The 15,552-nt window shown below is 39.4% G+C and overlaps 1 protein-coding gene across 3 annotated transcripts in view; it reads right to left on the bottom strand.

The window, feature by feature from the left end:
• The window catches only part of RPS6KA2 (ribosomal protein S6 kinase A2), a 321,408-nt gene that overhangs the window by 61,255 nt on the left and 244,601 nt on the right, over nt 1-15,552 (bottom strand). For all 3 annotated transcript variants that reach the window (XM_055714505.1, XM_027810973.2, XM_005443111.3), the window contains 2 exons: nt 8,292-8,329; nt 7,392-7,534 (listed from right to left, as the gene is read on the bottom strand). In XM_055714505.1, the coding sequence (XP_055570480.1) occupies nt 7,392-7,534; nt 8,292-8,329 (181 nt within the window). The remainder of the gene's footprint in view (nt 1-7,391; nt 7,535-8,291; nt 8,330-15,552) is intronic.

Raw genomic sequence — 15,552 nt, 5'->3', positions numbered from 1 at the left:
TGAGTGTGCTTTTTTCTCTCCCACTTTGGTTTCCCTGGCTGTATTTAGTGATTAATTTTGCAAGTGTCACATTTAACTGAACCCAAATTTCAAAGCAAAACTTAGCAATCATCATCAAAGATTTGCTTAATGTACACGTGAAAACATCAGTCAGTTATGGTTCCTTTGAAACAGATCAGTGCTTTCAGTAAATTTGACAGGAATTTCACATTTGTAATAAAAACTACAAAAACCCCAGCTAAAGAAGCTTGCCTGTTATACCAGATCTTTCACGCAGCTCTTGCCACCGTGTTTTGTGAGGGTATGAGTGGCAGCTGGTTCCTCTGACTGAGGGATGATGAAGGTTATGCATCACATATGACAAACACCAAGACATCAAGAACATAATGCAGCTCAGGCACAAAGGAGGACAATGTCCATTGAGGGTAAGGAGAACTGTTACTTATGTCTGTGACTCAGACTTTGGATCCCTTCTAATATATTAAGTACCTACTAATTAATATTCATTGCTATAATTAAAAACCTGTTAAGGTAGGACAGACTCTGCAACCTTTATGTAGTTTTTGTACCTTATTACACAAGTAGCTTCACTGCTCTCAGGAAGCACATTTGTGCAAAAAAAGGATGCTTTCATTGCCAAAACCTGTGTCAGACTGCCCCACAGCCTGACTCTTCTTTTTCCCCAGACTAAATATGGCCATACCATAAAAAACGTTAAGAAAACTGTAACCGTGAAATTGTTACTGTATTTTTGGGAGGAGGGCAGAGGCAAGGTTTAGAAGCCAGATTACTAATTGACTATAATTAATTGAAGGATTAATCTGCATTAGTAACAAAGTACCTCAAGGTGATAAAAGACATAGTAGAAATAAGGAGAAAATGCTTTTTAAAAGTGTGTACGGCTGACAAACATAAGCAAGATCTGGAAAACACAAATGTGTTAACTCCTGCTTGGCCTACCAGAGTCAAGAGAAGAGCTGCCTGGGGGAAAGCAGCTCGTATTCTAGAGAGAAATACGATGGAGAAGAATTTTTAAAACTGCCTAAATGACACTGGAGCTCAAACACCATCTTCAAGGTAATTCTGACCTATTACTGCCTTAGCCCTGGTAAAAGTGTTCAGATATGCTGAGGATGAGGAGCAGAGACATTGCTTCCCAGGGCAGCAGCAGAGGTGGTATGTATTGTACCAAACCCTCCTCAGGATTTCTAAAGAGTTTATGTTCAGGTAAGTACCTAATGTTCACTTACACTTGCTCAGATTATTTTATAATAAATCTAATGTAACAGTACTGAATGACTGCTACAGCTCATTTCTTCTGGCAGAAATGGGCTTGACAGTGCTGATGCAGATGATACAGATATAAGCAACTGCCTGGTCAGTGACTATGTGAGAAGAAGATGACTAGTTCCTACCCACCACGGTATCACAGAAAGAGCTGCAAATGCACCGTGGCTGCAAGGGGCCAAGAAACCTAAAGGCGAGAAATTCAGATGCAGTGTCCAAGAGAGTGGGAGGGAGAGAGAGAGGGAGGAAGGGAGCAAGGAAGGAAGGAAGGAAGGAAAAAAGAAATTTGAAGTTGCAGGAGGGAGCAGGGGAAATGACCATCCTGGAGGCTGCAGGGAATATTTACGGCTCTGCTCTAATGGCTAGCACTTTGTTACCACATGTCTCCAATTACGCAGCTCTAATGTTAAGATTAATTCAGGTTCAGAAAAAAGGCACTTAACATCAATATTTAAAGACAGCTACATGAGTTAAATGTACCAGAGCTTCTTACTTCCATGAACTCAACTAAGCAGCAGCTGGAAGAAAGCATCAGTTTCTCAATTGCAGTCCTGGTTAAATTTAATGAAGGTTAAAAATGAAATAACAAGACTGAAAAAAATAATTGAAATAGTTAATGTCATCAGTTAAAGCTACCACTTTACTGCATAACAACCTGTTTTTCTGCTTATTTTTTCAAAAAATCAAAAATCTGGCTAAACGCAAACATGCAAACAGAAGAGAGCACTGGCTGCTAACACCCTGGCACATGAATACAGAGTTGTATGGGTCACAGCAGGTTGACAAGGAGCTGAGCCTAGGTGTGAAGAAACTCTGTAGTGTTTTTGGCTCCTAAAGCAGACCCTATAGTTTCGCCAAGAGACTCAGTTTTCACTCTCCCCACATCCCCATCTGTATAAACCATCTGTTTACTCCTTGACTCCCAGTGATTTGCTTCCTGGGTATTGTGGAAGGCCACCTTCTGTTAGCCAGTACTTCAGAAGGCTGTGCCTCCCTCCAACTCTGACTTCCTTTCTGTACCAATATTCAGCAAGAAAGGCAAATATTCCCTGTTCAGGTTCAGCTGCCTATTAAGGGAACCACAAAATTAAAGCTTGATGGGAAGGGGCCTCAGGAGTCATCTAATCCAGCCCCTGCTTTAGGTCTTGGCGTACTGTGCAGTGCTTCCTTCTCTAGTTTTCAGGGCAATCTCCAACTTCAGTAGGTGAAACACCAGCACTGGAGACCCCAGAAGCAATACATGTGAGAAGACCTTGGCAAAGAGGGCCACCTTTCCTGAGGGAATACATTCAAGAAGTGACCCTAGTAGGTCATTGAGAAAGATAATGAATGAGAAAAAATCCACAGCCTGGGGTGATTGCCAGATGAATCTTCCCAGCAGATGGAAGGAGAGCAGACTGTGAAAATTACTTCAGCCCAAGTCTGCTAAAAGAGCCTAAGATAAAATTCAGTGTTACAGAGAAACTTGGTACCACTCAGTTTTGGAGAGCAGAGAGAGATGCTTTTGTCAGAATGGCTGGGTTCCCCTCACAGCACTTCCAGTCATTTTCCAAGTAGCTTGGACCTGGTCAGCCACCCACTTTTATAATTTGTAAAATGCTTTAAGTATTTTTCATTATTTGCTAGGTGTGAAGCATAAAGAATTAGTGTTTGCAAAGGGTTTGAATACCTTCATGTAGCGGCTAGCATAAACATTCAAAATACTGTTCATGAAGCCCATCTCTTGCACTGGGAATAAAACAAGTGTTATGATGGGATTTTGCAAAAGAAGATTGTATTGCTTAGATGTCTCACATTGATTTTTTCAATGCAAAATTTTTACTACTACAAAATTACTACAGAACTGACTACTTTGAATACGAAAAGGATATTTTCTTTCATTGTGAAGACTTCACTACTTACACATTCATACATTGCTGAGAATATAAACACATTTCTTTTTATTTGGGACTGCCTAATGAGTCATCAAACCTCTTCTTTCTCTAGTTATATTCCCCTCTCTGCTCACATGAATCTCAAAGGTGTACAGCATTTTTTTCTTGAACTAAACCAGATACAAACTCCATGAGGTCTGTGGCCTTGTAAATCAGCTGGTATGATGAACTACAAAACCACTGCTTTGAGAGGCCTTCCAAGAGACTTGTGCGTGCTATATCATGCAGACCAGTTTATCTGGGATTCAGAGATGGCAGTGTGGGCATCCAGGCTCCTGCAGCACAGCTGAAAAAGTATTAGTCATACACAAAACTTTTTAATAGTTTAAGCCAATTGCTTGTTCATTCAGATCTCTTGATACAAAGGTTTTGTAGAATATGGCCTATCCAGAATCTCCAATGCAAAGAGTAAGATGCAGGAAGGCAGAAAACAGAATCTGTCTGGTCATGATAAAGCACATAAACTCACCACTACAAAATTTTAACTGGGTCCCAGCAGTTGTCATCACACACTACATGAGAAGCAGGTACTGTCCTCTAGAATACTTGGAAAGGGTGAATTTCAAGATTTGTATAACTATACCCATTGACACATACTAAGCTACCATGAAACAATTCAAACCAACTGAGCAGCAAATGAACAGAGCAGGTAACGGTTTTAGTTCTGTGGCCTGTGTCAAAGACTTAGCTGGTAGTAAATGAAGTTTTACTGTTGTTGATAGTAAAACTCCCACTGAATAATAATAAAATAATTAATAACATAATGAATAAGTCAAGACCAGAATTTAGACTTTTTCAGACAAGTTTGTTTCGATATTAATAATCACAACACACCTCATTTAAGGTTGCCTTCAAGGATCACTCAGCTTGATTCTAGCCTGTGCCCTGGTCAATGCAGGCTGGCAAGTAGCTGCCAGCAACCTGCCTCTTCATACTGTAGCATTAATCCCTTATTCACAGAACAGACCAGACAAGAGAGTGGTTGGTTGCTCTTTTAACGGCTAGGTTACAGGCCATTTTATCACTATCTACCTAATATGTTCCCCTTTTGATCAAAATTTTAGGTGTGAGAGTTACACTATTGCATTCAATTCTTTTCAATCTATGCATATCCCGCCAACTGGTGTATTTTCTTTGTACATTTCACATTATATTGCAAATTACTTAGAGAGGAAATGCTAATAAATCATTTGGTTGCCATTTAATTTTCTTCGGTTTTTCTGACTGGCAGAAAATCAGCTTCCCTAATAGACCATACAAGTGACAGACCAAGGAAAACAAGGAGAAATGAACAGAGGGAAAGACAGCACACCTTTAGTGTATGGAAATACCCTTTTTCTGCCCCAGCCAGCTAATTTTCAAAAAGGAATAAAAGACTGAAATGATTACAGCTGCTTTTGTCTATGATGTGTGGTAGCACTCAAAAGCCTAAAGCATTAGCTTACAGATAAAAGAATTTACTCTAACTCGTCTTCTTTTATATGGATTGTTATCTTTTCTAATTCTAACACATTGAGTCCCTGGGGGAGGGGATGGAAAAAGAGATGGAGGAAAAAAAAAAAGCCTCGCAAAAAGCAGGGAGGAAGGAGCCGAGTTCATTAGCAGGTGAAAGAAAAACAATCTATATACCAAATATATCATCATTTAACTGGAGACAGATAGTGAGAAGGCACAACTATCCTCCAAAACTAAATACATAATAAAAAATCTAAAGCGTTGGGATATATCTATTATATGGGACATAACCTATTGATTTTCCTGAATAAACTTATATGGTTCAGAAGTGCTGAGCATCCACAAATGGATCTGTGGCCATAGGAGACAAGGCTGTCCCACTCCTTTTAAAGTCATATAATAAATTACAATACTTACTTAGACTAACTACTGTCAACAAGCTAGATCAGTGATATAGGCCCTCTCCACCCCAAATTCTCACTAGTTTTCATGTTGGCTTCCTATCCTTCCTTCCTTTGATGGCACCAGTTGTCTACTTAAGGGTAAACAGAATTTAAACTTCCTCTACAGATTGTGGTATGTAGTGTAATAAACAGCTACCTAAAATAGCTTCTATGCCACAGGAAATGGAGCTGTACTAGAAAAGCACATTGCCATGTTAATTTATGCTTCTGCCCTGGTTCTGCAAGGGAGCCATGATGACCATGGTGAGGTGCAGTATCAGCCACAGCTGCAGTGCTGCGCTGTATTGCATTGCCTATTGGTGGCCATGCACTGAACACATGAGTAGACCTGCAGCTGCACACTTCAGGAGAAAGCATCATCATCTACATTATCTGAATGTATCCCTATAAGAGTAATAAATGCATTTTTTGGGTTTGGGTTTGCGATCAAGGGACAGCACTATGCTTGATAAAATGATGCTGGGAATAACTGTTTCATAAAGCCTACAGCATTCATATAGCTTTAAAAAAAATAATGGTGTCACAAAACAACTTATTCTTGATCTTCTGTTCGTCCTCCTCAGCAACAATGGCATCACAGGCTGAAGAGGCTGGATGAGTGCTGGAGGAAGCAGGTCAGCACCTGAACACCTAATTTTAGATTGCTGGTTTGAGGGGGGGTCAATACCTCTCTGAAAAACTTTGCTGATGCTGCATCTCAGTGTCAAATACTGCAGCACTCAGGAGGATGTTATTGGGTCCTTCTCATAAGCCAAGCAGCTCCACTGTAGTCAGATACCTCTCGCAGAACTCTTCTTGGCAAGTGTTTTCCAGCGCCTCACTTCTCAAGTGGTTGGCAGCTTTCTTCTGCTTTCCAGACTAACGACATTTAACAAAGAGTTTACTCCTACCTGCTCTTGGGGCAACATTAGTCTTTAGCTGAAATAGCCCTTTTCTCTCTGTGGTGTTTTCCCCTGTGATGCATTCACAGATGGTATAGGTATGATACCACCTTTGGGCAACTATTGGACTAGAAAGTATCTTCAATTACTGAATTTCCCTTGCACACCGTATCAAATACTTTATTATAATGGAGGCTCATGCAATCCATTTAATTTACTTTGTTTAGAAAAAGACAGCTGTCTCATCAAGAAAAATATCAGATTAATCTAGCATGACTGATATTTGGTAAATTCATGTTGCATTTCAACTAACTTTTCATTGATTTTCATGTATAAAAATCAATTAGCACAGTTTCTCATATTGATTCCACTTGAACTACCTCCAGAATATCTTGCAGGATTCTTAAAGGTTAAGCAACAGTGGAGAAAAACTACAACTTTGGGATAGTTAATCTAATGCAAAGACATGGAAGTAAAAGACAAATTCTTAGCTATTCCTCTGTGTCAATTGACATTTATGTCCGTTTCTGATGATTTCCCCACTGTGATGAGCCGTTATTTTAAAACTGTTTCACTACACCATTTTAAAACCAACATCAGCAGGCACTCAGGGCAACGCGAACATCCCAAACTAGTCATAATCAAGGCACAGCAAAATGGGGCAAACCAAGAAAGGAGGGATGGTACAGTGCCTGTACGTATTTGTTTTCTTTTCCCACCAGAAGAAAAGAGAGGTTTTTGAGGTTTTGAGTGACAGTCTCCCACCAGCTAATAAGACTACAGGAGATCCACCACCAGTCCAAATCTCACCTGAATCTCATTAGTGGAACCAGAGTCAGCAATGCTGATGTGAAGGAGACAGATGAATGACAAAAGAACCACTGAAGTCCTGTGAAACATTCAGGGTGCCCACTAATATATGTCCTTTCTAATCTATATTTTGTAGAAAAAGAGAGTAAATTTCTGAGTTTGTCTAAGAGGATGTCCTGAACATCTGAAAATTGCTGCTTGAGGAACTGCTCCCTAATAGAAACCATGTCAGTGAAAAAGCAGGTATTTCTTCTGAAATGATTGTGCTCTTCCAAGCTTGCCCTGCCCTGCTTCTGTGCAGCAGAAATACTCATGACTCGTGTTAACCAACTGAGACAGCAAAGGACTGTAAGAAGGAAGAGAGAGAACATAGCACCAAATGCCACTCATATACTCCCAGGAGCAGCTGCTTCACTGTCGCTGATGCAATGAAAATGATCAAGCAATCACTACACATCTACTTTTCTATATACCCATAATTGCTGAAAGTGGCACTTTCTATCTGAGGGCTCTGATCACTCCTTCAGCCACCCCTCCAACAAAGACAACTTTTCCATTACCATGAGTACACCAAAAGACCACCAGTCGGCACTCTGCGTGTGTCCTCGTCGGTTGACCACCTCTGGGGCCATATACTCTATTGTCCCACAAAATGAATATGCTCTCTTGTCATGGTCGATGGCTTCTTTACTCAGACCAAAATCTAAATAGATTGAAATGAAAAAGACTTGTCAGGCCTATAAAAATGATTATTTACACTTTTGCTCACTTAAACTATTCAAACAAAACACACCAACCAGCCAGTGAAACACCCTTCTGCCTGTGTGGAGAAAGGCCACAGGCACATCTGTGTTGAAGCCCTCCCTATGTCGAGTGCCTGGTTGGCATTTGTTAATACATTCTGAAAGCAGGTGTATCATTTCCTTTGTTCAGGATGAGGTTCTGGGTCAAAGCAGAAGAGGGAGTTTAAATAAGCAGAAAAAATCACAGTTTGGGTTTGAAGAAGACAATGCTGGCAAGGATTCTTGCTCAGATAACCAAAGCATTAGGAATAATAACCCCAGGTGGACACAGTGAAAAGAATGGCCAGACAGCATCTCCAGGGTGGGAAAGGGATGTCTTTCCAGGTGTCCTCTGCACAGTTATAGCTCAGAGAGTTTAATCTGGAGTGAGCAGTCATATTGGAAGCATCCTTCCATCCATGGTGGTAGGCAGCCAAGCCTGCATGCTTCATATCAGTCGAGAGTATAATTTCACCAAGAAAATGCTATGTTCTCCATGTGCTGTGCAGCATGGATGCTTGATGAATTGCAGAGAAGAGAAGCCCAACACTCAAACTCTTCTGGATTCTGAGTTTTTGTAAACAAACTCTTTCCAAACAAAGACCAAGATGCATGTAACACACTGCAGAAAAAAAATAAATGAGCTTGTAGACATTAAGTTTTCCGTTCCTCACTTACCTGTTACCTTAATGTGGCCCTCCTCATCAAGAAGAATGCTGTGAAGTAAAAAAGCAAACATTCATTCATTAGGCAGGCATAGAGTGCAGTTAACAAACATGAATAAAACATGTTTAAGACTGATATGGAGATGTGCAAGACTCAAATACATATGTAAATAAACCATCAGTGCATTATAAGCCTCCAGAAAGAAGAAAGATCCTCAAAGCTCCGTCTAATTTCATGTCTGAAGCGTGCACGGCCTGTGGCAGTTGTATGGGGACCCTCTTCCTTACTCCATAGCATGCTCAGGGTGGGCATGCAAACTGAGCTCAGAAAGAACAGAGTGTTCAAAGCCAGCAACTGCAGAGTATCTGCTTCCAGCAGGAGAAGGAGCTACAGGTTTTCTGCTTTTCTCATACAATAAAGGCAAGCACACAAATAATCATGGCTTGGATTCATTGGACCTAAAATTAACTCCAAAGGTAGATACGATCATGCTGAAATAATAAAAGTGATCACAGAGCACAATGACTAGTCACTGCCTAACTGCATGGATCTCAGACCCTGCTGATTTATTCTGTCCAGAAGCATAAATGAAAATTCAGCCTGGAAGCCAAGTTCAAGTGTTCTCACGTTTGCCACCTGCCAACATACTTTATTCTCACAAAGGCACTCCAACATTTCTGTAAGAAAAATGACTGTAGTTCCCAAAAAGCATTGCTAGTTTTTATGGAAACAAGAAGGAACACCGCACTGAAAAATAATGAATTTTGGTAACTTTTCTGCCTATAAATACTGACACAGAAATGAGGGTAGTGTTTCTTCAGTTCTAATTAGATTTAGCATATTTCTCTTTTCAAAATGATCTAGCGAGGTGTCAGCTATCTGTGTATTTCCCTTCTCTTAGAGAGTCACTTTAATTCAATTATTCAGGAAGAAAATAAGACAGAAGTGAAACAAACACATTGGGCTGCGGTTTTGTGAAAGGTTGTCTCTGTGCTGAAATGTAATTGAAAAGAGAAGATCTTCTGTCATTCATTTGTGTGTTCAGAACAGACTGTTATTGTGTAATTCATCAAAGAAAGGATCAAACAAAGGCCAGCAGCTGAGTCACTACTGTGTGTTCAATAATTAAAGAATTTTCTTCTCAATAAAAGCATCTTTACCTCTATTCTTTCTCCCCAGATTTCTTGACAAGGCATAATTTTTGAAGTATTAGCCTAAACCAGGCATGTTTAAATGTATTTTTGTAACTGCAATCCCTAAATGAGAGGCTTGTGTTTCAGAAGAGAACAGAATAAAGCACCTGCCACTGTGGAAGTGAGCATGAACATATCAACTCCACAGACCTGGCTCTGGAAAAACAGCAAAGGGGAGTTAAGTTCACAGAAATCACCCAAAATTTTGCCCCACACCCACGAAGCCCCTATAAATAACAATGCAGTTCAGTTGTGGGGTTTTCCCCAGAAACATCGATTTTGTATTTTACAAATGTCCTACTGAAAATCCATGCTGCTTTTCTGTGTATACAATACATGTTTTTCATCCCTTCCCCTCATGAAAGGTATGGAGGCAATACCAGCGCAGCTATCGGGCTGATAATACTGCCTTAGGCTAAGCAAGCCAGAAGCATACAACAGGCTTTCTCACACTTAATGTTTGTATGAGCAGTAAAATGAACGGATCCTGGTTTCCTATGGATGTGTGTCCTATATCCCCTAAAACTTGATCTACAGTTCCCTCCTCCGTCTCACGTTCCCTAATCACCCTCATACAGTGCCCTCAGCTGCCTGCAGCTTCCCCTGTGGCCCCTGGCAGCACCCTTTGGACAGCTGGGTGTTTCCACAGTTGCCATCTGCCAACACATACAATGGTATGGTTTTGAACTGAAAATTACATTTGATGTAAATAAAAAAAAATATGCTAACAGTGAGAAAAAAAAAATCAAACCAAACCAAAACCAAAAACTGTTGCACTGAGTTATCTTAGAGTGACATTAAGAAACAAAAAACAACGCACCTGCTTCTAAGCATCCAAATTACGAGACAAATGGTTTTCCTTTGACTGTAGAAGCAAACTTACTATCTGATCATACTTTCTGTCTTCTCTTTCTATCTCTATCACTTTGCAGTTCCTTTTTATCCTATGCTGTCTGTAGTAGAAATTCTATTGTGACAATCACAATTACTTTAGCTATGGTTTGCAGGATCAGCTAATCTGAAATAAGCTAGTATTATTTTGCAGGAGGGAAAAAAGAACCAGAAGTTGTGATTCAGGCTTGGGAAAAAACTTTTACCTAAATCATTGTTTTGAAATTATAAAAAACTATAAGAAGTAGACTACTTTTAAATGTTCAAAGAGGCTATAATCCCATTGAGTGATAACCTTTCACTATGACTTTTTTTCCATTTTATTTGTTCAGTTTAAGGTTTGACTGTTTTTACAGGATGCTGTCATTGTCAACCTGTTATTTCAAAACAACAACATTTTAGCCTCAGACTCATCCCACAAACATTCAAACGCTTTCACTGACAATTTAAACGTATGCCTTGAGAAAATCAAGGCTGAATATCTCCATGTTAGAGGCAGGACAGCTAAGGTAGTAGTGGGGGAATGACATACACCAAATTACAGAAGCAGCTCATAGTAGATCTTAGGACTGCAAACTCCATATTATTTTTTTGCTGTAACTTTAGCAAGGAATAAAAAGCCTTTGTTATTACTTGCTGACATTATTTTATAGCATGTCTTGAATCTAGGCCAAAGCAATTGTCTCCTGTTTCTCTCTCTCTCTCTCTCTTCTTAGTTTTGAGTCATGTCTTTTAGGCTTCACTTCGAACTCTGACATATCTAAATCAACGAAAAGATCTGCCAAATCTATTAAAGCTGGAATGCTGGGGTTTTTTTATTTGATGATTTAAGTTTCTTTCCAAGTCAGCTCAGATTTGCAGAAAATTCAACCCACACTCCATGTTTTTCAGAAATGGTAGCCAAATTTTCAGGTTGGAAAGAAAACCTGAAACTTCATAAAGAGTGTTAAATTTGATCGCAGGTTTTGTCGTGAAAGTACCAGATAGAGTGGAGTGTCCAAATATCTCCCAAAGAGATGAAGGTTCTCAGAAACTCTCCATGTTTTCTGACATTTCAGTGGTTGCATGACCCCATACTATCTCACTGTGCTGAACACTCTTACACAAACTCGTATCTGCTGTGGCTAAATTGACACCATGAAGTCCCAAAAAGGGACTGCTTACTTCAGTGGAAGATGATGGTTATTTTCCACCGTAAGTCTTTGTCCTTTGCTGATTCTCAGATCTTCCCTTTCTACACAGAGCAGCTACATTCATAAATTAATTAGTAAGGTTTGCAACATGCTGCATTAAACAGTGGCAGTTTGTTTGTTTGGTTTTTTTAAATATAGTTCGACATTACTTGAGTTGTTATATGAGCAGTTATATGAGCTGTCCCTTGTACAGACAGCTAAGGGCATTACAGCGTAAACCACTCCTCATAAATAAGCCCCCATGACAGAACTGTATCAAGGTGCATCTGGGTACCTGGAGATAGAAAAGGCAAAGATAAATAAAAAAGTCTGTGCATCTGCAGAACGTAGGGTTACTTCTGAGTCACTCATACCCTTAAACCACAGCATAAGAAATAACATACGCATCATATACTACTTTATAATAAGTTCCCATTTTTCTGTTTCGATATATTTAATGTACTTAATAGCTTGATCATGCAGTTCTTAAATGGAGACATGCCTCACCATGTAACTCACTCCATGGGTTTCAGTGTGACTGAACAGTATCTTGTTCCACAAGGGATGCCACTGAAACCACCAAGACAACCCAAGGAGAAGAACTGGGCTGCAACAATTTACAGGAAGCATCTGCTTGTTCTAAACAAGACTTTAACCAGAAAATTCAATTGCTTGCCTTTTTAAAGTAAGTACAGCTAACTTTATAAAAACTCCCAGAGTATATATTCTGGTTGCACTTAAAATTAATTCATAGCTTTGAATTGTTAATATGGATTTTTGCTCAGGGAATCTTAAATGTCGAACCTTAAATTTTAATGTACTGAGGATTCTTTCAAGTGGTCTGAACGGTGCTATTTTCTAACTAGTCTTCTTTGACACAAACAATTCTGATGAACTTTGTTTCAGGATACTTACAAAGCTGACTGAAGCAATCTCTAACCTATTAACAGTTACATTTGGAGGCTTCTGGAGGACAGCAAAAGCACTGAACAATGAAAGAAGGTCAAATGCAGTGTCTATCTTTAACAAAGGGGGAAGAGAGAATCGGGAAATTAAAAACTAATTAATTTATCTCCAGTTCTGCAAATCTGGTAAGAGTAAACATTGTGCTCTAATCAGACTGGTAACAGTTCTCCTGAAGACGTGGGTGTAATTCTGTACATTGCACTTCAGAGGAGACACAGGTCAAGAAAAAACAAAGGGGAGGAATAAGAATTCCTGAACCCCTAGAAAGACTGACTGGTGAAGAAGAGTTCAGCAGCTGGATTGTTTAAGGTACAGAGGAGGGTCCAAGGATAAAGATGTGCTCACAATCCCCTGAGACTACTGCTGAGAGCAGAGCAAGCACGTCGGGGAGTCTAGGGGCACAGGCCAAAGAGCAATGACCTCCAACTACAGCAAAGACATTTCAGATTACCTACTAGGTAAGCACTAAGTTAAGACTACTAGGTAAGACTACATTAGCAACACACCTGTAATGACTGTGATATATTTGAGCCTGCCCAGAGGCAAGGGGAGGATGAGAACATCCTGAGATGTTCTAATTTTATTTTATTGTCTTATTTAGAAAGCTATCATTTCCCAGATGTAACTTAAAAATACAGCACTTTCCCCCCCTTCAGAATAAATATTTTTTTTCTGCTGTACCTGATTTTTTAATCTGAACCTAAAGTTCCAGTGAAATTGTAGGCTGTCATACTCTGCTGTCCTAGGCATGACTACACATATGCTTTGCACTTATAAAGCTATTTTTGGAGGATATGGTTTTCAATCAGGTATCTTGATTTATCCCCAGGTATAAATTAGACTTATACTAGTCTAGGTCATTCCCTGTCCTGTACAACAACAGTTATATTTTTCTAAAGTAATTTTATACTATGACAGTTGTATCCAGGTTCAACTGTATCACTGGTATGTATTTAACTGTACATTAAAGACCATAAACCATATATTCAAAAGTTAGGAAATACAAGAACGAGGGCTGCCACCTTAACTTTACACAGTGATCTCACTGTGTAATGGTCTTTAGTTACATGATGATACTTTTTTGTTTTCTTCCAGAGAAAACTTGCTGCAGTTGTCAGAACAGGTAATACCCAGGGATTTTAGCAGAGCAGTGCAGTGAAGGGGCTGGCTGGCTGGTCTCAGCTCAGACAAAAATGCACAGAGAACAGATTCCATCTGTGCCTTTTCAACATACTTCTATGTGACAACGGCAAATCAGTGACACTTTCCTTTCTTAGGGGAGCTTTAAATTCTCAATTCACTGATCCCTGAAACAGGCACTGCAGTTTGGTCTGTTGAAATTTCAAGTGGTCTCACTTGCAGCTGAAGTCAGTGAGAGATGCACTTTGTGCACACAAAGTGGCACTTAATGCTGAGAATGCTGAAAAATCAGCTTCTCAGTATCTCAAATACAGTGAATAGTTTTGACACGCACTTAATTTTCTCCTTAGTTTCTAACTCCTTGTAAAGCAAAAAATTACGGCATTTGCCTATAAATGTAACAACACTGTGACTTATATTTGAATATACAGGCTCATACTTGAATGCCTTCTAATAGCAGCTTTGTATGTCATATGTTACCTTCAAAACCAGCATCACCTAACACCAGAAAGAAAAGTGGTGCGTGACTTATACTAGCACTCACTAGAAAGAAGGTTTAAAACGGAAAAGCTATAATTGGAGTTATTCTATTATGTACATGCTGGTTGATGCTGAATGAACAAAACAGCAATTGAGAGTTAAGTTAAAACCAAAGAGCTACTGGCAGACGATGCAACAGCACGTGACAGTGGCCCTTACAGTGTGACTGCTGCCTACCTGTGTTTCATATTAGTAACAAACTGGTAGCTTCTCCCTTCAGTTATTTAACTTGGAGGATGACTTCCTGTATTTGCCAAAGACTCTGTCAGTTTTGGTTGCATAAAAGGGCAAGACTGGAAATTTCAGTCACCTATGAAAGAGTCTATAGCCCAAAGGACTGAGAGGTCTCATTATATACATCTGTATGCATTTATATGGTACTACTACTATTATTTTTGTAACCAAAAAAATAAAATTCAATTTAAATCACATAGTACCGTCTTGTAGAGAAATCCCTTCCTCTCCTTCAACTCCTCACCTACAAAGTCCAACTTCCATCGCTTTTGGTCTCTATTTTGTCCATGGGTGTGAAAGCAATAGCACTCCATTTTAAAGAAAGAGCTGCATATTTTTTAATTTCATGTCATAGAAGGAAAAGGCTGCTCTGCTGTTATACTTTGGAAGTGTAAGCAACAGCTAGACTACCATCAGTGGTCATCTATTTTAAATGATGGTGACCATTACATTAAAAGTCTGGTAGCTTTGAAATGTTACGGCCTGTTTTACTGGAGTTGGCATAGAAGATGCAGGCAAGCACCAGGCAAGCGGCACAGAATAAAAGCAATATCTCGTCACTCCCAGTGATAACTCTAAGGGTGTCATTTAGTCCACAGACATACTGCAAAGAAAAAAGAGAAAGGAAAATGCTCCATAGTACCACATTAGGAATAGAAAATAGCTGCAAATATAAGCTAGACTAATTCTTGGGAAAATATTTTGGATTGTTAATAAAAGTGGTTTTAAAATCCTGATTATCGTGTCTCTCATGAACTAATATGAACTCTAGTTTTCAAAGATGCTCATTTACTTTAAGCAATGGCTACAATAAAACTGAACAGTACCATGACATATTTTGGATGAGCTAGAAGTGAAGTTGCTTTGAGCAGTTTAAACTGCAACAAAGGGATGGCCAGATAAAATGCTGCAAATGGGGGAATGATGCTGAAGTCACAGGCACAGAGATGTGAATCCTGCACTGAGATCATTCACTAAACTGAAGGCCGGGCACACAGAGGCCCCATCACACTGTAGCAGTCAAAATATTTGGCTTCATGTTAAAATATACGATGTGATATGATACGTTATGACATGACATGACATGATATGAGATTGATATGATATGATATGATATGATATGATATGATATGATAT

Source organism: Falco cherrug, chromosome 6 (assembly GCF_023634085.1).
Source record: "Falco cherrug isolate bFalChe1 chromosome 6, bFalChe1.pri, whole genome shotgun sequence".
In the NCBI taxonomy this organism is placed as follows: Eukaryota; Metazoa; Chordata; class Aves; order Falconiformes; family Falconidae; genus Falco; species Falco cherrug.
Note: the sequence above shows the minus strand (reverse complement) of the source record. Positions and strands in the feature narration are given on the sequence as shown.